This window comes from Macaca thibetana, chromosome 3 (assembly GCF_024542745.1).
Source record: "Macaca thibetana thibetana isolate TM-01 chromosome 3, ASM2454274v1, whole genome shotgun sequence".
Lineage (NCBI taxonomy): Eukaryota > Metazoa > Chordata > Mammalia > Primates > Cercopithecidae > Macaca > Macaca thibetana.
This window is the reverse complement of record NC_065580.1, coordinates 10,157,634-10,179,088: the sequence shown is the minus strand read 5'-3', so window position 1 is coordinate 10,179,088 and position 21,455 is coordinate 10,157,634. Positions and strand designations below refer to the sequence as shown.

Genomic DNA, 21,455 nt, shown 5'->3' with positions numbered 1-21,455 from the left:
TTTGCCTCATGAATATGAATATGTTCTTATTCCAGGATTTTAATGCGCATTATGAAAGTCTTAATTTTAAAACTCAGTGTTGAGCCAGGCATGGTGGCACGTGCCTGTAGTCCCAGCTTCTTGGGAGGCTGAGGCGGGAGGATCACTTGAGCCTGGGAGGTCGAGGCTGCAGTGAGCTATGATCATGCCACTGTACTCCAGCCTGGGTGACGGAGACCCTGTCTCTTAAAAATAAAACTCGGTGTAACACACACATACTCCTCATCCATGCATTTCCCTCATTCATTTAACCAGTTCTTAACTGTTTCTCCAGCTAGGCTTTTCTTACTAAGCTTAAATTTCCACCTTAGTATTATTTTTCCTGCTAGTCATATTTTTTATTGAGATATATTTCAGATAATAAAATTTCACATAACATAAAAGTCATTTTAAAGTGTACACAGTGGTTTTCAGTATATTCACAAGCTTAGAGAACTACCACCATTATCCAATTCCAGAAGGTTTTATCATCCCAAAAAGAAACCTGCACCCATTAGCAGTAACTACCAACTAGCTCCCAGCCCCTGACAACCATTAATTTACTATCAATTTGCCTGCTCCAGACATTTCATATAAATGGAATCATATAACACATGACTTTCTGTGCCTGTTTTCTTTCCCTTAGTGTATACTGTTTGCAGGGTTTGCCTATGTTACAGCGTGTGTTGGTACTTCATTTCTTTTTGTGGTCGAATAATCCAGTGTATAGCTGGACCACATTTTATTTGTTCATCAGTTGATGTACATTTGAGTTGTTTCCAATGATGAACAATGCTGCTGTGAATACGTTTTCAGTTTTCTTGGGTGTATACCTAGGTATAGAACTGCTGAGTCCTGTAATCACTGTGAATGTTTTGAGGAACTGCCAGACTGTTCCATGGTGGCTGTGCCATTTCATATTCTCACCAACAGTGTATGAAGTTTTCAGTTACTCCATATCCTCTCCAACACATTTGTTATTTTCTTTTTTAAAAAAAATTATAGCCATCCCAGGGGTATGAAGTAGTATCTTGTGGTTTTTACTTGCATTTCTCTAACAACTAATGATGTTTAGAATCTTTTTTGTGTTTATTGGCCATTTGCATATCTTCTTTGGAGAAATGTTTGATCAAATTCTTTGCCCGTTTTTCAGTTGGGTTATTTGTCTTTTTGTTGAGTTGTAAAAATTCTTTTTTTTTTTTTTTGATAAACAGACATGTTTAATGATAGCTTGCTCTTCATAGAGATGCCTACAGAGACTTTTAGTCTATAATCCAGGAGAATGTAACCATGCAACACAGACCAATTAGCCAAATGCAAATAAACTAGATTCTTACCACAACTACCCTATAAACACTGCAACTGTTCTTTCCAACAGGACCCTAATCTTATGTGAAAACACCTACTGTGGGGGAACCAGAAACCTAGCTATGTGGCCAAAAGGAAAAAATAGCAGTTCAGTGGTTAATTGGTGAAAGCAGGAAATTTGTGCCCTTTACTGTGCTGCTGTTGCTGCTGTTGCTGCTGCGGCAGGTGCTGCTGTTGCTGCTGGTGTTGCTGCTGTTGCTGCTGGTGTTGCTGTTGGTGTTGCTGTTGTTGCTGCTGCGGCAGGTGCTGCTGTTGCTGTTGTTGCTGCTGCGGCAGGTGCTGCTGTTGCTGTTGGTGTTGCTGTTGTTGCTGCGGCAGGTGCTGCTGTTGGTGTTGGTGTTGCTGTTGTTGCTGCTGCGGCAGGTGCTGCTGTTGCTGTTGGTGTTGCTGTTGTTGCTGCTGCGGCAGGTGCTGCTGTTGCTGTTGTTGCTGCTGTGGCAGGTGCTGCTGTTGCTGTTGGTGTTGCTGTTGTTGCTGCGGCAGGTGCTGCTGTTGCTGCTGGTGTTGCTGCTGTTGCTGCTGGTGTTGCTGTTGGTGTTGCTGTTGTTGCTGCTGCGGCAGGTGCTGCTGTTGCTGTTGGTGTTGCTGTTGTTGCTGCGGCAGGTGCTGCTGTTGCTGTTGGTGTTGCTGTTGTTGCTGCGGCAGGTGCTGCTGTTGCTGTTGGTGTTGCTGTTGTTGCTGCTGCGGCAGGTGCTGCTGTTGCTGTTGGTGTTGCTGCTGTTGCTGCGGCAGGTGCTGCTGTTGCTGTTGCTGTTGCTGTTGCTGTTGTTGCTGCCGCGGCAGGTGCTGCTGTTGCTGCTGTTGCTGTTGTTGCTGCTGTTGCTGCTGGTGTTGCTGCTGCGGCAGGTGCTGCTGTTGCTGCTGCTGTTGCTGTTGTTGCTGCTGTGGCAGGTGCTGCTGTTGCTGCTGCTGTTGCTGTTGCTGCTGCGGCAGGTGCTGCTGTTGCTGTTGTTGCTACTGTTGCTGCTGCTGCTGCTGTTGCTGCTGCGGCAGGTGCTGCTGTTGCTGCTGTTGCTGCTGTTGCTGCTGGTGTTGCTGGTGTTGCTGCTGCGGCAGGTGCTGCTGTTGCTGTTGTTGCTGCTGCGACAGGTGCTGCTGTTGCTGCTGTTGCTGCTGCAGCAGGTGCTGCTGTTGCTGCTGTTGCTGTTGCTGCTGCTGTTGCTGCTGCTTTGGTCTTCTTAGTTTTGTTCTTTTTGTTTCTCTTCTTCAGTCCATCCATGTTAGCTCTCAGTAGGTTTGAATGAGCCATCTGAAACTTACTCGCTTCTTTGGAGCTCACCACAGTGCTGATCTTCTTTTTCCCATCGGTAGCTCTTAACAGACACTTGTTGTCTGCGGGCTCAAAGCCCTCCACAGTACCTTTCTTTGGAATGGGTTTGGTTCGACCGTCATACTTCTTCAAGGTGATATAGACGCTGCCCGACGTCCGGCACTTCTGGAAAAGTCTGGTCAGCTCCGTCAGGAACTGCTCGCTCTCCAACACCACCATCGCGACGACGCTGGCTCGACTTAAAAATTATTTTAATATTCTGTATACTAGATCCTTATCAAATACGTAATTTGTAAATATTTTCTCCCATTCTGTGGATTGTCTTCTTACTCTCTTTCTTATATACACATTTTTAATTTTAATGAAGCCTATTTTATCTATTTTTTCTTTTTGCTGTTTGTGATTTTGGTGTCATTTCTAAGGAGTCATTGCCTAGTCTGAGGCCAAGGACTGTTCTTTCCCTGTTGTTTGGTGCTGACAGACTTGTCAAAAGTCATTTGGCCATAGGTATACATGGGTTTATTTCTGGATTCTCAATTCTTTTCCAGTGATCTGTATATCTATACTATGTCAGTATCACGCTGTCTGGATTACTATTGTTTTGCAGTAAATCTTGAAATGGAGACCCCTAACTTTGTTTTTTCACCCCAAGATTATATTGGCTATTGTGAGTCCCTTATGTTACCTTATGAATTTCCAGATCAGCTTGTCCATTTCTGCAAAAAGTGCAGTTGAGATTTTGATAAGGATTGCACTGAATCTATAGATTGCTTTGGGGAGTGTTGCTATCTCAACAGTATTTTAAGTCTCCCATTCCATGAACATTGGATGTCTTTTCATCTATTTAGGTTGTCTTTTCTTTCAACTGTGTCTCATGGTTTTCAGTGTATGCATCTTGTATTACTGTCAATTTATTCCTAGTTTATTATTTTTGATGCTAATGTAAATGGAATTGGTTTTTAGTTTTTTAATTGAGACAGAGTCTTGCTCTGTCTCCCAGGCTGGAGTGCAGTGGTGCAATCTTGGCTCACTGCAACCTCCGCCTCCCGGGTTCCAACAATTCTCCCGCCTCAGCCTCCCAAGTAGCTGGGATTACAGGCACAAGCCACCATGCCTGGCTAATCTTTTGTGTTTTTAGTAGAGACAGGGTTTCACTATGTTGGCCAGGCTGGTCTCGAACTCCTGACCTCAGGTGATCTGCCTGCCTCGGTCTCCCAAAGTGCTGGGACTACAGGCGTGAGCTATCGCGCCTGGTGGAATTTTTTTCTTAATTTCACTTTTTTCTGGTTTTTTTTGAAACCAGGTCTCACTCTTGCTCAGGATGGAGTGTAATAGTGCAGTCACAGCTCACCGCAGTATCAAATGATCCTCTCTCCTCAGCCGCCGGAGTAGCTGGCACTATGCCCAGCTGATTTTTGTATTTTTTGTAGAGATGGTGTTTCACTGTGTTGCCCAGATTAGTCTTGAACTCCTGGACTCAAGTGACCTTTTCACCTTGGCCTTCCAAAGTGCTGGGATTACACAGGCATGAGCTACCATGTCAGCCTGTTTCACTTTCTGATTGCTCACTGCAAATGTATAGAAATACAACTCATTATATTTTGATTCTATAACATTGCTAAAGGTTTATTGGCTCTAATTTATTAGCTCAAATAGTTTTTGGGGGGATTCTTTAGCGTTTTTTGATATACAGCCATATTATCTATAAATACAGACAGTTTTGCTTCTTCCTTTTCCTATTTGGCTGCCTTTTATTTCTTGTTTGTCTTTTTTTTTTGCCTGATTCTTCTGGCTGGAATTTGTGGTACACTGTTGAATGGATGTGGTAAGAACAAGCATCCTTGTCTTGTTGCTGCCCTTACTGGGAAAGCTTCCAGTCTTTTACTGTTTAACTGCGATGCTAACCAGTGACGGTGTTAGCTGTGAGTTTTTACTAGATGTCCGTTATCAGAATAAAGAGGTTCCCTTTTATTCTTAGCTTATTGAATTTTGTATCATGAAAGAGTGTTGTAGTTTGTCAAACTGCCTTTTCTACTCTGTCGAAGTAACTGTGCTTTTTTTGTCTGTTAATATGGTGTATTGCGCGGATGTTGAACTACCCTGGTGTTTTCGGGGTGAATCCCCCTTGGTCATGGTGTCTCATCGCGTTTCTATGTTGTTGGCTTTAGCTTGCCGGTGTTTTCTCGAGTTTTGCATTTATATTCATAAGGGACATTGCTCTATTGTTTTCTCAAGATGTTCGTTTGGTTTTAGTGTCTGGCTAATACTGGCCTTATGGACTGAGTTAGGAAAGTCATTTTGAATGACTATTTTGTAGTCATTCTTCAAATTACTCCCAAATATATCTTCAAATTCTCATAACAAATGAGTTTGTGCCTTTGTAGGTTGGAGGCTGGGTTGCCCCCTAGACTATGGGGAGGGCTGTGCAGACGGACCCTGAGGACAGGGCTGACGGGGGTGACTGTCCAGTTGCAGACGGGCCCTGAGGACAGGGCTGACGGGGGTGACTGTCCAGTCGCAGACGGGCCCTGAGGACAAGGCTGACAGGGGTGACTGTCCTGTCTTCGCTTGGCTTCTTCTGATCAGGGTTCTCGGCCACTCTCCGGACTGGTTCTCAGTGTTAGAACTCCTTCAGGAGGCTGCAGCTGCTCTCTCCTTTCTGCCTACAGTAGACGTTGTCCAATCAGACCTGGCTCAGGAGGTGGGCACCCCCGCACCCTACTCTAGATGCAGCTGGCAGTATTGGAATGGCTGCTGTGCAGCTCTGGCTCAGTTACTAGACTAGAGAGAGGCCTCTCACTTTGACAGCTTTAACCACGTACCCTCAGACCAGAATGGGTACCCATTATGATGCCAGGACTCCACTCTCCATGGGTTGTAAGAGTCCATGTGACTGTGTGAGTGCCCTCAGGCTGGTCCCCTTGGATTTCATAGGATCATAAAGCTGTGAGGCTGAAGGAGGGCTGGGAAGCGTTTACCACACCCAACGTTCACAGATGAGAGGCCACACACCGTACTTGAGTGCATCAAAGCCAAGTTGACGAGGTCACCTGCCGCTGAGCGCCTTCGTTCTCATGAGCAGGACATTATTTTCAGTCCTGCTGGGCAGCTCTTTAGTATTTCTTTTGTGATGATCGGTGTCCAAGATGAGCTGTCAGGCGCTTAAGAAGTGAAGAGGTTCCTCAAGATTTCACTGTGCGTGGCTTCCAATACAGGTTCAACATCCCTAATCCAAAAATCCAGATTCCAGAATGCTCCAGAATCCGAACGTTTTTGAGCACCAACATGATGCTCCCAAAAAAAAAAAAAAAAAGTACTCATGGTGCAGTTCAAATTTTGGATTTTCCAATCAGGGCTGCTGAATCTGTAAATCCAGTACAGTATCCCGAAATCCAAATATTTCTAGTCCCAGGCATTTCAGATAAGGGTTACTCAACCTGATTTAAGTATAACAGAATTGTTCATTTTTATTATTGGGTGGTCAAAGCCAGAAAGGGGTTGATTTCACTTCTAGGAGTCAGGGTGGAAGGAAGCAGTAAATTTAGCGAACATCTAAGAAGTACCGACTTTTTTTTCCTTCCAGCTTATTCTTCTTTTTGGGTGATTTTTTTTTTTTTTTAATGGAAAATGGACCATGAGGTTGCCTGTGGTGGTTATTGCAAAGAAAAATGCATTGTCCCTTTAACTTCCTCTTTTTCTCTTTAATTGCAGGACATTTTGGCGCAAGTCCTACAGATTTTATTAAAGTCAAAGTTACTGGTAGGTTTGTGCACTTTCTATCTTATGCTAGAAGCAAGCCTTTTCCTGAGATTATATAGTAACACTTTTTTTCTTACAGGTCTTGGAAGATGAAAATGCAAATGTTGATGAAGTGGAATTAAAGCCAGATACCTTAATAAAATTATATCTTGGTTATAAAAAGTAAGAAAAATATAATAAATAGATGGCCCTAGACCATAGACGTGTCCCCCGGGAGCCCTAGCACAGATCTCAGTATTGTTGTGAACCGAGGGAGACGGGGACTCAGTATGAAGCGACAGGCACTAGGCTGGGAGTGTGAGGTAGGCCTTTGATTCCATTCAGCAAGCCTGATGTTTCTCCAACTCTGAGCTGCTGGGTTTTTTGTTTATTTATTTGGCACGTAAGTCTCCTTAAATGGCTCATCAGGAAAGTTTGGACCTTTATGTCCAAGTGGCTTGATTTTATTTCACTTGACAAAATTTGGGAGAGCAGATTAAGGACCTGGATTTTCTGTAATGTGGATGTCCCTGTTAATGGCCAAGTAGGAAACTACGCTGTGATCGGACTCTGCCCAGTGCTGGGTACAGGCGTTCTCACATAGAGCTCACAGAAATCAACGCTCCCCTCTGTCTGGGGAAGCAGGGGCACTGCTTAAAGGTTGACAAATAGAAAGCAGCCTTCATTGCCTACCTTTTAACATGATAGTGATCGGTTTCCTCCATTTTCTTGATAGTAAGAAATTAAGGGTTAACATCAATGTGCCAATGAAAACCGAACAGAAGCAGGAACAAGAAACCACACACAAAAATATCGAGGAAGACCGCAAACTACTGATTCAGGTGACTTCCTGTATGCCTGTGCCGGGTGTGCGGTCCCTCACGCAGGGATGGCTCGCAAGGACGGGCCGTTGGGGAGCGGGGCTGACTCAGGAGTGATTGCCAGATGAATGGCTCTGTGATGGCAGAAGGTGGCAAGGCCGAGAGCCAGGGCCTTGTTATCTGAATTAGTCCTTTATGTCACCAGGCAGAACAGGGCAGTCCTCTTGCTCTCCATGTTGGAAAGCAGACATTGTGGCAGGCCCAGCTGAAACGAGGGGGAAGGAGAGTGCTTCAGCGGGGAGGATGGGCAGCTTCCGAGGTCTTGACTTAATTTTGTCTCCTTTTTTTAATGCTTTATGGTTGAGTTAAATTATTGAGGTCACATTGCTCAAAAGACCAAAACGTAATGTTTGCCACGTTAGAGTTGAAACATAGGCGAGTAGAATTGGTTGCCTCTCCCGTCTCACCGGCAGGACGCTTGTTGCCCGTTAGGAAATGGTGATCCTGTGCGTAGCATTGGCAGCCTCTGTGCGGCTTGCCCTTAACTGTCAATACTAAGTTGTTAACAGCTCTAAATGCACCTCTTTTTCCTTATCTGGTTGCATAGGCGGCCATCGTGAGAATCATGAAGATGAGGAAGGTTCTGAAACACCAGCAGTTACTTGGCGAGGTCCTCACTCAGCTGTCCTCCAGGTTCAAACCTCGGGTCCCTGTGATCAAGGTACAGGACTTACATAGCAGTCACATTCCTTCCTTAATTTAGAAGATAAAAGATGTAGCAAAAAGTGGATGGATTGCTGTAGCATGAAGAAGAAGGGAGCTGGCTTCTTTTTATGTAGTAGATTTCTATAAAAGAAAGCTTCAGTGTAACGCTATTGAAACACACGCACAAAGAAGTGCACAGATGATGAAGTGGCAGCTTGATGACTTTCACAGTCGATACACTGTGTAACCGGCACCCAGGTAAGAATTAAAACATGACCAGCATCCCGGAAGCCCACCCATCCCAGCTAATACCTGTGGTGCCATAGAAAATCACTGTCATGTCTTCTGACACCATAAAGCAGTTTTGCCTGCTTATGCGTGATACATAGACAGATTCTAGAGCACATGCTCCCGTGCCTGGTAAGAATTTTCTCAGCAGTATCTTTGGGAGATTCATTGCGTTGCGGTATCGAGAAGCACTGGATCGTTTTTGTGACTCTTGTGGGTGTTGTGTTATGGGAACACACCTTCCTTTATGTAGCCTACTGTTGACATTTTGCTTATTTCTGATTGGGAAGCAGGACTTTCCTTTTCCGAAACCACTTGGGTAAGGCACAGCCAGTGGGGAGCCTCAGGGGTGGCATTGACAGGTGACTCCCTCAACAGGCAGGAGGCCCAGTGTCCCTCCCGGGTTACATTTGGCACAGGTGCCAGTTCGTTCATGGCTGTTCAGGGGGTTCTCCACGGTCCCCTGTTGCCTGTTCACGGCCTCTTCTTGTGAGACTGAGCCCTGCCGCAGAGGCAAGCAGACTTTGGCGGTAGAAAGAGACTGGCCCATGGGGCTCGCAGAGCACCCGGCTCCAGTTCCTAGCGCGGGTGCAGGAGGGACCTGGAGTCCGCCTCAGCAAGTGTCAAGGAAATGGAAATTAAACGAACTCCATGCACAACGGCTTAGCTGCCCAGGAAGTGAAACTATGCTAAGAGATCTGGGGCGGGGGGCACTGCTCCCCACCGAGCTCCACATGGGGAGATCTGTGGTGGGGGCAACCTCTCTCTGTTCTGATGCTAATTTGTGTTTTTCTTCTCTTCCACTACCTCTTCCTTTTTAAAAATAACACCCAGAAATGCATTGACATTCTAATTGAGAAAGAGTATTTGGAGCGAGTTGATGGTGAAAAGGACACCTACAGTTACTTGGCTTAACCCTTCTGGAAGGGTCTGACTGTGTGACCCGCGGCAAATAGTTCACGTTGGAAAGAATGAAAACAACTCAAGTTCATAGCAGCCAGCCTGCCGCCATTGGACCTCCCTTTTTAAAACGGAGACCAAGACTCCCATCAGCTGGTCTCGGATTTACATCGGAACTGCTCAGGATTGATACATTTCAAGTCTGTAAATACGGACACCAACGCCATTTACCCTAATTTAAGAACAGCGGGGACTGACCCTCCATGCCGAGGGCTGCATGCTACCGCATCTACGTCAATACATGGGCTCCCCGATTCGCAGCTGTCGCCTTGGCAGCACTTGTCACGTTGGCAGCACTTTGAGAGCAAGTGTGAATGGACCCACATGTAATCTGCTATGAAAACCATTTGTATAGTGTGTTTCATTTTTTAATGTGTGAAAATAAAGAAAATTAAAGGATTTCTGTACAAGTCGCATTTGGTTTTGTTTTAAGTTTTACTAATTTCTATATGTAAATAAAAGATATAATGATTGTGCAAATTTATACTCCTAGTGTCTTCCTGTAGTTTAAAAGGGCTGTATTCTTTGGATTGAAAATTTTTTAAGATCTTAAAATTTTAAGCCCCGATGTAATCCTTTAAAAAAAATCTTGCTTATTTTTGTGACTTCTGTGGTGACTTGAATGCACTGTGTCACTGGATTCAGTGAGAGTCGCTGACCACACATTGGTTCTCTTTGACACTTGTAAGGACTAAATGAGTTACCCTGACAGCCTATGTGTGAAACAGTATCCTCCTTTTTGCAGGTGGGGAAACTGAGGCCAGATGAGGGAAGATGCCTCTAGTGAGTAGAGGAGGTAGGACTGAAGGTGAGTGGCGGGCTCCAGGATCCCCGGTCGCCACCAGCCTCTCCTGCGTGGAGAGCACAGGCACGGGACACAGCAGAGCCCGCTCGGCCACGCTTCTGTTCCAGTCGTGGGCTCGGGACACGGCAGAGCCCGCTCGGCCACGCTTCTGTTCCAGTCGTGGGCTCGGGACACGGCAGAGCCCGCTCGGCCACGCTTCTGTTCCGGTCGTGGGCTCGGGACACGGCAGAGCCCGCTCGGCCACGCTTCTGTTCCGGTCGTGGGCTCGGGACACGTCAGAGCCCACTCGGCCACGCTTCTGTTCCGGTTGCAGCAGGTGGCTATGAGTAGCTGACAGATGAAAACATTGGCTTTGACCGGTGAAGCTCCCTGGACTCACCCTTGTGCCAGCACGACGTCAGGGAGCCAAGGTTCTCTTGCTTTTCAGGCACATGCTGGCAAATTGGACCGTGTTCTTTGCTGTTATTCCACTTTGGGAGGCCGAGGCAGGCAGATCACCTGAGGTCGGGAGTTCGAGACCAGCCTGACCAACATGGAGAAACCCCCTCTCTACTAAAAATACAAAAATTAGCCGGGCATGGTGGTGGGCGCCTGTAATCCCAGCTACTCAGGAGGCTGAGGCAGGAGAATGGTGTGAACCCAGGAGGCGGAGGTGGTGGTGAGCTAGGATCATGCCACTGCGCTCCAGCCCGGGCAACGAGAGCGAAACTCTGTCTCAAAGAAAAAGGAGTTACTTCTCCCTGAGAATGGAATGTTTGCCCCAGTGTGTCCCCAGGAGAGGAGGTCCTGGGCCGTGGGGATGCACACCCCACCCCTCCTCCCGGCACGGATGTAACCACATCCTGGGAGCAGTCCCTTCAGGAACCCTACATGTCACCTGCCTGCGCCTCAGTGTAGCTTGTTCCTTCTGTCTCATTTGCCGGGTCAGTCACTTCCCAGCCAGGGTCGGGGATGCTGCTTTGCTCCCAGTAACTTTGTTTTCCTCATAGAAGCTTCAGGTTCCTCACAGGTTTTGTAAGTGATAAATCTCGAACATCCTTAGTATACCATACCTGTGCCCAAGTGCAAGTTAGCCAGGTGGAGGGAAGACATAGCTAACAAAATAAGTACAAGTTCCTCAGGTTTCTTAGGACAGTCAGACACTTGACGGGTTAGTTAAAAAAGTTACATAGGGGCTGGGCACGGTGGCTTATGCCTGTAATCCCAGCAATTTGGGAGGCTGAGGTGGGTGGATCACAATGTCAGGAGTTCAGGACCAGCCTTGCCAACATGGTGAAATCCTGTCTCAACTAAAAATACAAAAAATTAACCGGGCGTGGTGGCAGGTGCCTGTAATCCCAGCTACTCGGGAGGCTGAGGCAGGAGAATCACTTGAACGTGGGAGGCGGAGGTTGCAGTGAGCTGAGATCGCGCCACTGCACTCCAGCCTGGGCGGCAGGGCAAGACTCTGTCTCAAAACAATATATATGTATTACGGAGGGCCAGGCACAAGATAGCTCACGGCTGTAAGCCCAGCACTTGGAGAGAGCTCAGCCCTGTGCAACATAGGGAGCCTCCATCTCTACAAAAATTAGCCAGGCTTGGTGGCGCACATATGTGGTCCTAACCACTCACAAGGCTGAGGCAGGAGGATCGCTTGAGCCCAGGAGGCTGAGGCTACAGAGAGCCAAGACCACTGCACTCCAGCTTGGAAAACAAAGCAACTCTGTCACAAAAATTCACACAGGTTAAAAAGTAAAATGGTAATCAACTGAGCATTTAATGGTTTCCACACTTTTTTTTTTTTTTTTTTTTTAACTTTGGCCTCATGTTTAATTACTTAGCTCTCCTAAATTAAGTTACATTAAATTAAATTGAAACAAAACACTCAGGAGGCTCAGGCACAAGAATCATTTGAACCCAGAAGGCAGAGGTTGCAGTGAGCCGAGATCACACCACTGCACTCTAGCTTGGGCAACAGGGTGAGACTCATGGCCAGGTCTATGATCCACTTCTGCAGGGCGAGGACGAACCAAGAAGACACCAATACAGCGATGTAAGGAGTGGCCTGCTTCACGTTCCCGTTAAAATGAAAGATACACAGCAGGAGGATGACATCTTGTGCGATGAGGATGGGGTACTCCAGGTAGGTCAGCGGCGGATACCCATAGTAACACTGGTACCGGAGAAACACCAGGAACCTGTGTGTTCAGACCACTCAGGTCGGGAAGAAAGGGGAGCAGGAACCACGGGACTTCAATGTACAGGAGGGATCCCCCAGGGTCTCCGATCGCCTAAGCTGGGAAGGAATCCTTGCGCTCCAGGACGGCTTGTGTGGAGGATCAGCCTTCAGACCTCACTGGGTGATGGCGGGGAGCAAAGTGGAGGGCCTGGCCCTGCCAGCTCCAGAAGTAAACTCGGAAGGCTGAGGCCCCGCGCGCTGCGCGCAGCTAGTACAGCGGAGATCTCTTTTTTTTTTTTTTTTTTTTTTTTTTTTTTTTTTTTTTTTTAGCATATCTCCTTTTTCAAACAATCTAGTGAAGAGTCTCAGTATAGAAGCCAGGCAGGAAGCAGCTGGTGTTCCAAACTCCACCCCTCCCTCCACGGGACAGCCCGGAAACGCCCCGGTCGCGCCGCACTGGGAGTGAAGCACCTCTTGCTTTTCCTCAAACCAGTCCATTGTTATGCCTGTGAGAAAAGCATGCTGCAAAGGACACCACAGACCTGCCTCAAGAGCTTGTGCATTTCAGTCCTGTGAATGATAGAAATATTGTCATGAGTTTGCTGGTCTCTTCAGTCCCTCCGGGATCAAGCAGGCACTTGGGTAAGTACCTTGGTCCCGTGGAAATTCCTCACGGTAAGTGAAGGTGAGCTGAGAGATGGGCGAGTCGGGAGTTCACCCCACACCTTCAGATTCCCGGCCTTTACCTGCTCCCCTTCCACTGGCTAAGTGTACCGTGTTGACTGGTGTGAAAGAAAAGGCAATTCAAGACCTGTGTTTAGGTCCAAATGTCCCTTATGTGTAGGTTGACTCCTTTTCTCTTGATAAGACATGGAAAGGGAGACATTCTCTGAGGAATTCCTTTTTCAGGACAACTTAATAAGTCGCTTAGAGGCAGAGTCCCAGGCTTCTGGAACCCCCTGGTGTTCAGTCCCTACATGTGGGCAGCATGGTTAGAGCCCAGGAGGAAGGTCACATTCCTCCCAGTTCTCAAGCCCTCTTCTCAGACAAAATACTTGCGTGTGCACAATTGGCTTTTTGTTACTAGCTGTAATTGTGAAAATTGTGGCCAAGCACATTGGCTCACGCCTGTAATCCCAACACTTTGGGAGGCCGGGCAGGTGGATCACTTGAGGTCAGGAGTTCGAGACCAGCCTGGCCAACGTGGTGAAACCCCGTCTCTACTACAAATACAAAAATTAGCCAGTTGTGGTAGCGCACGCCTGTAGTCCCAGCCACTTGGGAGGCTGAGGCAGGGGGATCGCTTGAACCTCAGAGGCAGAGGTTGCAGTGAGCTGAGATCGTGCCACTGCACTCCAGCTTGTGCGACAGAGCAAACTCCGTCTCAAAAAAAGAAAAATGGTTTACAAAGAACCACCAAGCGCAGTATCACTGAACTAATCTAGCCCCAGAGTGCTCACATTGTCACTCTTACTTTTACCCTTTTTTGAAGTATAGGGGAGCCTCTCTCTAGAACACCAAAAACCTGGGGCTGTTATTTGCTGCCAAATCCTAGTGGGGGTCTACAGAGCGTGGTTGTTACCCACTGAGACCAAGGCTGATTATCTTGGAATCATGGCCAAAGAGGTTGGAAACAATATCACAGCAACAAAGGTTTAATCTACTGACAACTTTAACTCATTTTATAAGATCAATATTTTACCCCCTGGGTTGTAGAAACATTCGTTGTGGTTTAATCAGAGCTGGGCTGTGTACTAAGACCAGATGCACAGGCTAAGTATGTACTGCTGCGGCCTGAGGGAACCAGAGAGGACCTTGATCTCAGCGCCTGCCTGGAAGGGTAAGTCTCCTGGTTGGGCTCTGTTAAGCATGGCGTATAGACTCAGACTGCTGGCCAGGCACGCCCCAACTCGGGAATCTGAAGATTGGCCCCAGCTAGTGGGTAAGAAACAGTGATTATAGGACCAACAGGTGCTGTAATGTAACGTATCTTTACTGACAGCATTTTAAGATGCTGCTCCTTGATGAATATTGGTACCTAATTTTCCTTTGAAATTTAGAATTACCAGCCCAGCTGGAAAACATGCTTGCTGGCCTTCAGCTATGTGAATTGAATCCCCCTTCTAATGAAGACAACTTCTTGTTGTAGGAATCAGTCACTTGGCTGCCCAGGTTCATTTTTTATACCCTCATCGCTCATCTGTCCAGTTTATGACCCTGTCCAGGGCCCAGCCCCAACAATGCCCTTGCTGTAACAGGTGAGTGTGGACCACTTCTAATACCAGGTATCCCTGTGTAGCCCTCACTGGAATTGTTTATATCAAGGGACTGAGCAGATAGGCAATTATTTCAACTAGTTCCATTAAGAATTATTTAACAGAATATGGTTTTCAAAATGTTTACACTTGGATCCAGTCTTGATGAGCTATCTACAAGCTTAAATGTGTGGGTTTACATTTGATTTGATTTTGGTAGAGTTGAACACCTTGGGCAGAAGCGGAAGTGAGGACGCGGCATGGAGACAGTGAAGACTGGAGATGGGATGAACCAGACATTAATGAAAACCTGGCACAGCTTCTGGGTGCCTCTAACCAACAGAAGTTAGTCTGTGGGTGAGGTGCTGCCTATTGTATATGTCAAGCCTTGTATTAAGTAGCTGATGAGCTTTAAAAAAAAAAAAGCCATGCTGGGCGGAGCAGCTCACACCTGTAATCCCAGCACTTTGGGAGGCCGAGGTGGGTGGATCACTAGGGGGAGTTCAAGACCAGCCTGGCCAACATGGCGAAACCCCACCTCTACTAAAAACACAAAAATTAAACGGGTGGGGTGGCCTGTGCCTATAATCCCAGGTATTCAGGAGGCTGAGGCAGGAGAATCGCTTGAACCTGGGAGGCAGAGGTTGCAGTGAGCCAAGACTGCACCACTGTACTCCAGGCTGAGTAGTAACAGAGCAAAATACCGTCTTTTAAAAAAAAAAAAAAAAAAATCACAAAAAACCTCAATGTTTTAAGACAGTTTACGAATTTGTGTTGGGCTGTATGCAACCAGCCGTCCACAGGCCAGACAAGCTTGATAGGTTATATCAAATGGGTTATTATGTCAAGCATTTCTGTTCAGAAATCTGTGTTCATGGAAGTCACTGAAGAGGCATTTACAGAAGCACATTTCAAATCATGGTACAAAAAGCTTGCTGTGCATTGAGAATACATCAGACAGGGCTCAAAAACTACTGCTTTCCATCATGCCCCTTTGTCTTTCCTATGCCTTTGGGGCTCTGGTACATTGTGCTCACTGGAGGCCTCAAGGATCCATTTCCCAGCTGTTCCTCTGAGGACGGGTTGAGGGCTGTGGCTGGAATGAGCCATGTCAACAGGTACTTTTGGGCCCAAGTAATCTTTGGGGTCTCATGAACAGGCCTACATGCAATGATGAGCAGATGGGCTCCATTTCGCCTGTGCCTAAGCAAGGCCATTGAGCCATCTAGAGAATGACCTAACCCAAATAATGAAGTAACTGCCTCAGGGTCCTGCTGAGTGCCAAGAGTGGAACATGAGGGCATCGAGGGCAACAAGCTCTTAAGTGGATGGGACCATTTTCTGGGTGAGAGTGGAGATAGTTATGTAGAGTGTGGTCTGGTTTGCAGCGGTTGTGAGGGTTCCCATGATGCTGCTGGTGAATGTACCGGGGGAGGGTGCAGAGAAATTCCCCCAAATTCTGAGACCGACCACATGGTAAGGCATGCAAGGCACATGTTGTTTCCTTGACGCTTAGAGTTTGTGATTTTTACCTCTTCTTTGAGAAGATATAAAACTAGTTTGGTTATACCTGTCAGTAGGTAGGTAAGGAATCCCAACTTATATTGTATTTCTAAAGAACTCTATCTAGACTAACGGCATTTAGAACTAGGTGAGTTCTTAAAAATAACCTAAGTCTACTCTGTCAGTTTATATATGGGGAACAGACTTGGAGGTTAAATCACTTTCTCCAGTTTGCACAGCTGACTGGAACGTACCCACCCACCCTGGTCTTGTCTATAAAATCAAGCCCTTTACTGGGTCAGCCCTCAGGATGCACAGCAGTTCTTCATATATGAATGTCTTCCACATATTACCAGGCAGTATTAGTTAAAATCAAGATTCATACAAAGACAACTAAAAAACTCAAGGAGGTAAATTTAAAAGTTTTTTGTTGGGCAGTACTAAAAGCAGTTATTGACATGTTATGAGAGATGACTCAACAAGGACAAGTTCAAGTATTCTTTATTCAAAGTTGAAAAATGTACCATACTGCATTATTGCAAAAATTCACTGGTACAAAACACTTTGCAGCTGGTGAGAAGGCAATAAAAAGTTGATTTTTAAACTCATTACTATAAATTATTCTTACAGTACTTTGCAAATTCAGAATTTCAAACTGCATTTTCTTTTTCTAAATTGCCCACAGTACTCGAGGTTCCTGAAGCTAAGGCAGCTGTTTCAGAGAGGAGGGGGAGGAGGTAGCAGATGTCAAGGGATTTCCATTTCTCTTTCGATGCCGACATACTTCAGGGCATCAGCCTGGCTGTATCTGAAACAACAGGAAGAAGCAGAAGTCCGCTGGATGACCACCCATCCAACATGTGCTGAGACTTACTTAACACAACAAAGCCTGCTGAAGACAGTGGGTGCATTAAAATGTCTTAAAACAAAACAAAACAAAACAAAAAAAAAACCATCCAATTATACAGCTGCCTGCATAAGGGCACACTCGTAGAAGGCAATGCGTAGGTCTGCGTTGCTGGCCATCTAAGTGAGACGCTGCCAAGTTCTGAACTGAACAAACCTGTCTACAAGCATTTCCAGAGCTTGCCCAGCCTCCCCTATGCCTCTGAAGCAAGTGGCCCCAGGAAGGCTGGTCCACATCATGATGTTTAGGCCCGACGGTGGAAAGGCAAAATAAAACCATGGTCTGGAAAAAAACGATGACCATGGCAAAGAGGGCCAAAGAGCAGCCCGCCAGTTGTTCCCCCAGGTGAAGAAAGAACTGGAGTACAGTGGACACCCAGAAATAGTGGGTGGGGCCACCAGGCCCTCCCAAGGAAACTGGATGGCTTTGCCTCCAACCCCAGCTCCACCCCACACTCTTCATTCAGAGCCGGCCTGGAATGAAGGCAGCGGCCCTCAGTAAAGTAGGCCTTTCACTCAGACCCTGTCTGCCTCACTGAGAGCTCTCGGCTATGCAACAGCCATTAAAGGCCAGCCTGAATATTCAAGAACTCAGTACTCAAAGACAGCTTCTGGATGGGATGTACATGGGACCACAGGAGTTCATTAACTAGACAGTCATCTGACTGCACCTAAATCTGTATTCAATGGATGACTTAAATGTATCCCACAGAGCTTGACTGTGTCAACTGGCAGCCTAATGCCTAACCACACAGATACCATCGGTGGCCCACATGTCCCAGGCATCCCCACAGGGTGACCAGACAGTGATTTGCCAACAGCACCTTTTAAAATGGTAATGATACGTGTAATAAGTATTATAGCAAACAATAAATTAAGTAGATCTAATCAGTAAAGACATACATAGTATATTGTCAAGTAAAACCATGTTGCAGAAAAATCTATAGGACAGTGTGATCACACTTATCTGGAAAAACGCTCCACAGGCAAGCATGCAGCATGCGGCATGATATGAGAAGGTCTAGGACTCACCCAGCTGTCAACAGCAGGGTGAGAAACGGGGCTTTCTGCATGGATTTGATTCTATTTTTAAAATAAGCATGACTTGTATAATAAATAAATGGATCGTGAATACATAACAGGAAAGTATAACCTAATTCCCCACTAATGCTCAAGGCAAAGTGACCCGTCAAAACAACTCACCCCCACCCCTCAGCACATCTAGCAAAGAACTAAAAAAATCCTTCGCCCAGCATTCACAATCCAGTAGAAAAAGCCCTTAGAGATCATGTTAGAAATGTACTTTACCAACCTGTAATCAAAAAACAGCTCTTCACCAGTCTGGATGGCTCTCTTGGCAAAAATACCTATCCTGTGATCGCCGTTAACCATCATAACTGGAAAGAGACACACTGGTGTCAGTGAGCATGAAGACAGGCCACGGGAGGTTAACTGACTTGTTCACATAACAAACAACTATCCCAGAAGTATTCAAGTCCATCATCACAGGATTAAAAAGGGAGTTCCAATTCTGACGTCAAAGATACCTACCTTTTGCATAGCAGTTTGGATTTACCGAATGATTTGCAAAACGAATTTTGTTACCCTTGCGGGTTGCATCCACCACAAAATCTAAAAAGAAGAAAATAAGCCCAGTGAATAATTTCAGTTATAAGTAAATCAAGTTATTATGATTCTGTAAATGCAACCGGTTATAGTTCTTCAGGGTTTGCCTGCAAAAGCAAATAAATCATTCAAGCAACTTCATTCAGTAAGAAATGACATTTGGAAGAACACACTATTGTTCCAGGTTAAAATTAATCACCTATAATTCAAGATGGTTATCTGACACAAAAGCTATTAATTATCAACTATAAACATACATTACTAAGCAAAACAAAAAAAAAATTAAAAAGAATCTGACAAAATTCTTCTGAACATCAATTCATTTAACATTAGTTTTTTTTATAATGTCTATAAAGCATTCCTAGAAAAAATCTATTCTACTTGTTCCAACTAAGAGTTTCTCTGAATATCTTACATGTTAAGCCAACCTCCCACCAGAACAATCCCACCAGAAATATCCCTACAGACTTACATTCTACCCCAGAACATCAGCTATGAAAGCAACTGCCTTTCCTCCCAGTCCTTTGAGAATATCCAGGGGAGTCTGGCTCCTCCCCTCCTTCCCAGCTCCGAGGCACCGACGAGGAGGTGTGCTGAGCTGCCTGAACACAAGAGGTGAGGCAGCAAGAGCACAACATCCCCGTCACAGCCAGACACTGGTACAGCGCCACTCACAGATGGCCAGGGCTTCAGAGAGGCGGTTTCCTGCACACCTAGTCCATCTGCTCCCTGAGGAATTCCTTGCTCCAGTTCCTTTCAAGCAAGCAGCCCCCGATGCCTCTAAGGAGATCCTCCTTCCGGTCACCTCACTGACCTCCACCCTCGTTTCTGAACACTTGGCAGGCAGAAGGCTGCCACATGCAACTCAGAGAAACTCACTGCCTCCCAGCTCAGATACATACCATTGTTCAAGTTGAACAGAAAGCTGCACATGTATTTATCATATACTTTCCCTCTTCTGTCAGCTTCATCTTGAGAAATAATCTAAAAAGAAAGACACAAGAGAAAATTCTTTTGGATAAAGGTGATCAAGTCTGACAGCACATGCAAAAGCACACACAGTGAATACTGGACCTTCGGAAGAAAACAAAAAGGGTCACTACAGCCAAGTTCTCTTTCCCATTCAGTCTGCACACTGATAAATCTAAGAATAACTGTATATTAAGGACCCCAACTCAGAAATATTTCCACATCCTGAAGTAATTATCCTTGGAGAAAGTGAGGAACCAAAGTCTTCTCGCTGAGCTTAAAAAAAAAAAAAAAAAAAAAAAAAAAACACACACACACACACAAGTTGGCCGCAGTGGCTCATGCCTGTAATCCCAGCACTTTGGGAGGCTGAGGCAGGCAGATCACCTGAGGTCGGCAGTTCAGGACCAGCCTAACCAACATGGAGAAACCCCATCTCTACTAAAAACACAAAATCAGCTGAGCGTGGTGGCACATGCCTGTAATCCCAGCTACTCGGGAGGCTGAGGCAGGAGAATCGCTTGAACCTGGGAGGCGGAGGTTGCAGGGGGCCAAGATCGCACCATCGCACTCCATCCTGGGCAACAAGAGCGAAACTCCATCTCAAAAAAAAAAAATTTGGGTGAGTTGGTTCCAAATTGAAGCTAGCCCTATGATTTTTCGGTAACTCAACAATTTAGAAGGTGAATAACTAATGACACTGTTGTTTCTACATCCTTATCAACCAGGTTGTGGATTAAGCAGGACACTCTATGGTAAAGCTCCTGTTCTCCCTGCTGACCATAGATGAGAAAAGCTAAATGTGGCTAGAACCAAGCAATCCTGTTTTGTTTTGTTTTCCTCTGAGACAGGGTCTCACTTTGTTGCCCAGGCTGGAGAGCAGTGGCACAAATATGGCTCACTGCAGCCTCAACCTCCCAGGCTCAAGCGATCTTCCTCCCTCAGCTCCCAAGTAGCTGGGACTACAGGTATGCACCACCATGCCTGGCTAATTTTTGCATTTTTTGTAGCAATGGGGTCTCGCCATGTTGCCCATGCTGGTCTCCCAACTCCTGAGCTCAAGCAATCCACGTGCCTCAGCCTCCCAAAGTGCTGGGACTGCAGGAGTCAGCCCCCGCGCCCAGCACAATCCAGTTACTAAGCATGCAAATCCACAAACATGCAGAAGTCCAGGCTTAAAAGGCAGTTTATGGCAATTCATTCCCAATCAAACCCACAGACTGACCTAATAAAATCAATCTAAAATAAAGAAAAGTTAGTATATACAATGCCACCTGAATATAGGTAATCAGTGCCTTACCTCTCCACAGTATTCTGAGATGAATTCATTTTTCTGCACAGGATCTTTGATAAAAATCCCCCAGCCTGCCACATCAGATGGTGCCAGCAATAGATGCTAGAGAATAAAACACAATTACAATCAAAAAAGGAGGGTGAAGATGGACTGGGGACAAAGCAGACTACAGAATGAAAACAAAAGCTATCACTGTAAATCCTCAGACCTGTTCTAAGGCAGTAATGGAACACACAGCTTCAGTCAATGTGAAAGCTGCTGAGAATGGCTATGAACATTATGCTTTTCTCATACAGCAGATAAGAATCTCTGTCTTACAGAAAACCCTTTGGTGGTGTTAGTCCTCTGCAGTGACCATCATTCAGCAAGGTGCTCTAGGCCTGCTGCACTTTTGGCTTCCCTGTTTCTTCAGCCCTTGATTTCCTCGAATAATTTACTTTCAACCTGAATTTAAGGACAGCACCAAATCACTCTTCTTCTCCATACCTTTCCCTCTACTTCCCCCAAGTGATTTCTATTAACATTATTCCATTTTCAGCCTCAGGACACCCCTGACTCTTCGCTGGTGCTGGTTCCCTCTGAAGCCCATGGCAACTTGGCTTTGGATTTGTTCTTCCACCCCACCTCCTCAGGATAACACAAGAAACTATTGGGAGGGATTACCATGATCTTGTCAGTCCAGTAGTCTATTTTCAGCAGAAATGCCGAGATGATCATTGCTGTAAATTATGTATTTAGGGATGTGTTCCCAAACATATGCCAATTTTT

At 45.9% G+C, this 21,455-nt stretch overlaps 3 protein-coding genes and 2 long non-coding RNA genes across 20 annotated transcripts in view; 3 read left to right on the top strand and 2 right to left on the bottom strand.

Annotated features, from left to right (window-relative positions):
- CUL1 (cullin 1) overlaps positions 1 to 9,578 on the top strand; it is a 105,977-nt gene extending 96,399 nt beyond the window's left edge. For all 7 annotated transcript variants that reach the window (XM_050784894.1, XM_050784898.1, XM_050784895.1 and 4 more), the window contains exons 18-22: positions 6,368 to 6,415; positions 6,495 to 6,577; positions 7,131 to 7,236; positions 7,823 to 7,936; positions 9,043 to 9,578. In XM_050784894.1, coding sequence (XP_050640851.1) covers positions 6,368 to 6,415; positions 6,495 to 6,577; positions 7,131 to 7,236; positions 7,823 to 7,936; positions 9,043 to 9,123 — 432 coding nt within the window. In that variant the 3' untranslated portion in view covers positions 9,124 to 9,578. The remainder of the gene's footprint in view (positions 1 to 6,367; positions 6,416 to 6,494; positions 6,578 to 7,130; positions 7,237 to 7,822; positions 7,937 to 9,042) is intronic.
- Positions 1,202 to 2,891, bottom strand: LOC126951001 (signal recognition particle 14 kDa protein-like). Its single transcript, XM_050784899.1, has 2 exons — positions 2,506 to 2,891; positions 1,202 to 1,749 (listed from the first exon to the last, which is right to left on the bottom strand). The coding sequence occupies exons 1-2, from the start codon at positions 2,873 to 2,875 to the stop codon at positions 1,514 to 1,516; spliced, it is 606 nt and encodes a 201-aa protein (XP_050640856.1). The 5' UTR covers positions 2,876 to 2,891; the 3' UTR covers positions 1,202 to 1,513.
- Positions 1,408 to 2,602, top strand: LOC126951003 (uncharacterized). Its single transcript, XR_007724330.1, has 3 exons — positions 1,408 to 1,518; positions 2,380 to 2,442; positions 2,506 to 2,602. It is a non-coding gene; the product is annotated as an uncharacterized LOC126951003 (long non-coding RNA).
- On the top strand, positions 2,808 to 5,950 carry LOC126951005 (uncharacterized). The gene is made up of 2 exons (XR_007724333.1): positions 2,808 to 5,079; positions 5,126 to 5,950. It is a non-coding gene; the product is annotated as an uncharacterized LOC126951005 (long non-coding RNA).
- A 6,798-nt stretch (positions 9,579 to 16,376) lies between the features above and the next one.
- Positions 16,377 to 21,455, bottom strand: part of EZH2 (enhancer of zeste 2 polycomb repressive complex 2 subunit) — a 76,787-nt gene continuing 71,708 nt past the window's right edge. For all 10 annotated transcript variants that reach the window (XM_050785813.1, XM_050785814.1, XM_050785820.1 and 7 more), the window contains 5 exons: positions 20,694 to 20,789; positions 19,327 to 19,408; positions 18,350 to 18,430; positions 18,111 to 18,195; positions 16,377 to 16,700 (listed from right to left, as the gene is read on the bottom strand). In XM_050785813.1, coding sequence (XP_050641770.1) covers positions 16,640 to 16,700; positions 18,111 to 18,195; positions 18,350 to 18,430; positions 19,327 to 19,408; positions 20,694 to 20,789 — 405 coding nt within the window. In that variant the 3' untranslated portion in view covers positions 16,377 to 16,639. The remainder of the gene's footprint in view (positions 16,701 to 18,110; positions 18,196 to 18,349; positions 18,431 to 19,326; positions 19,409 to 20,693; positions 20,790 to 21,455) is intronic.

Excerpts from the sequence above, each read along its gene's own strand:
- LOC126951001 (XM_050784899.1), bottom strand. The coding sequence starts at position 2,875 with ATGGTGGTGTTGGAGAGCGAGCAGTTCCTGACGGAGCTGACCAGACTT. Across the intron at positions 1,750-2,505 it reads AGCAGCAACAGCAGCACCTG|CTGCCGCAGCAGCAACAACA; the intron begins CTGCAGCAGCAA and ends CAACAGCAGCAC.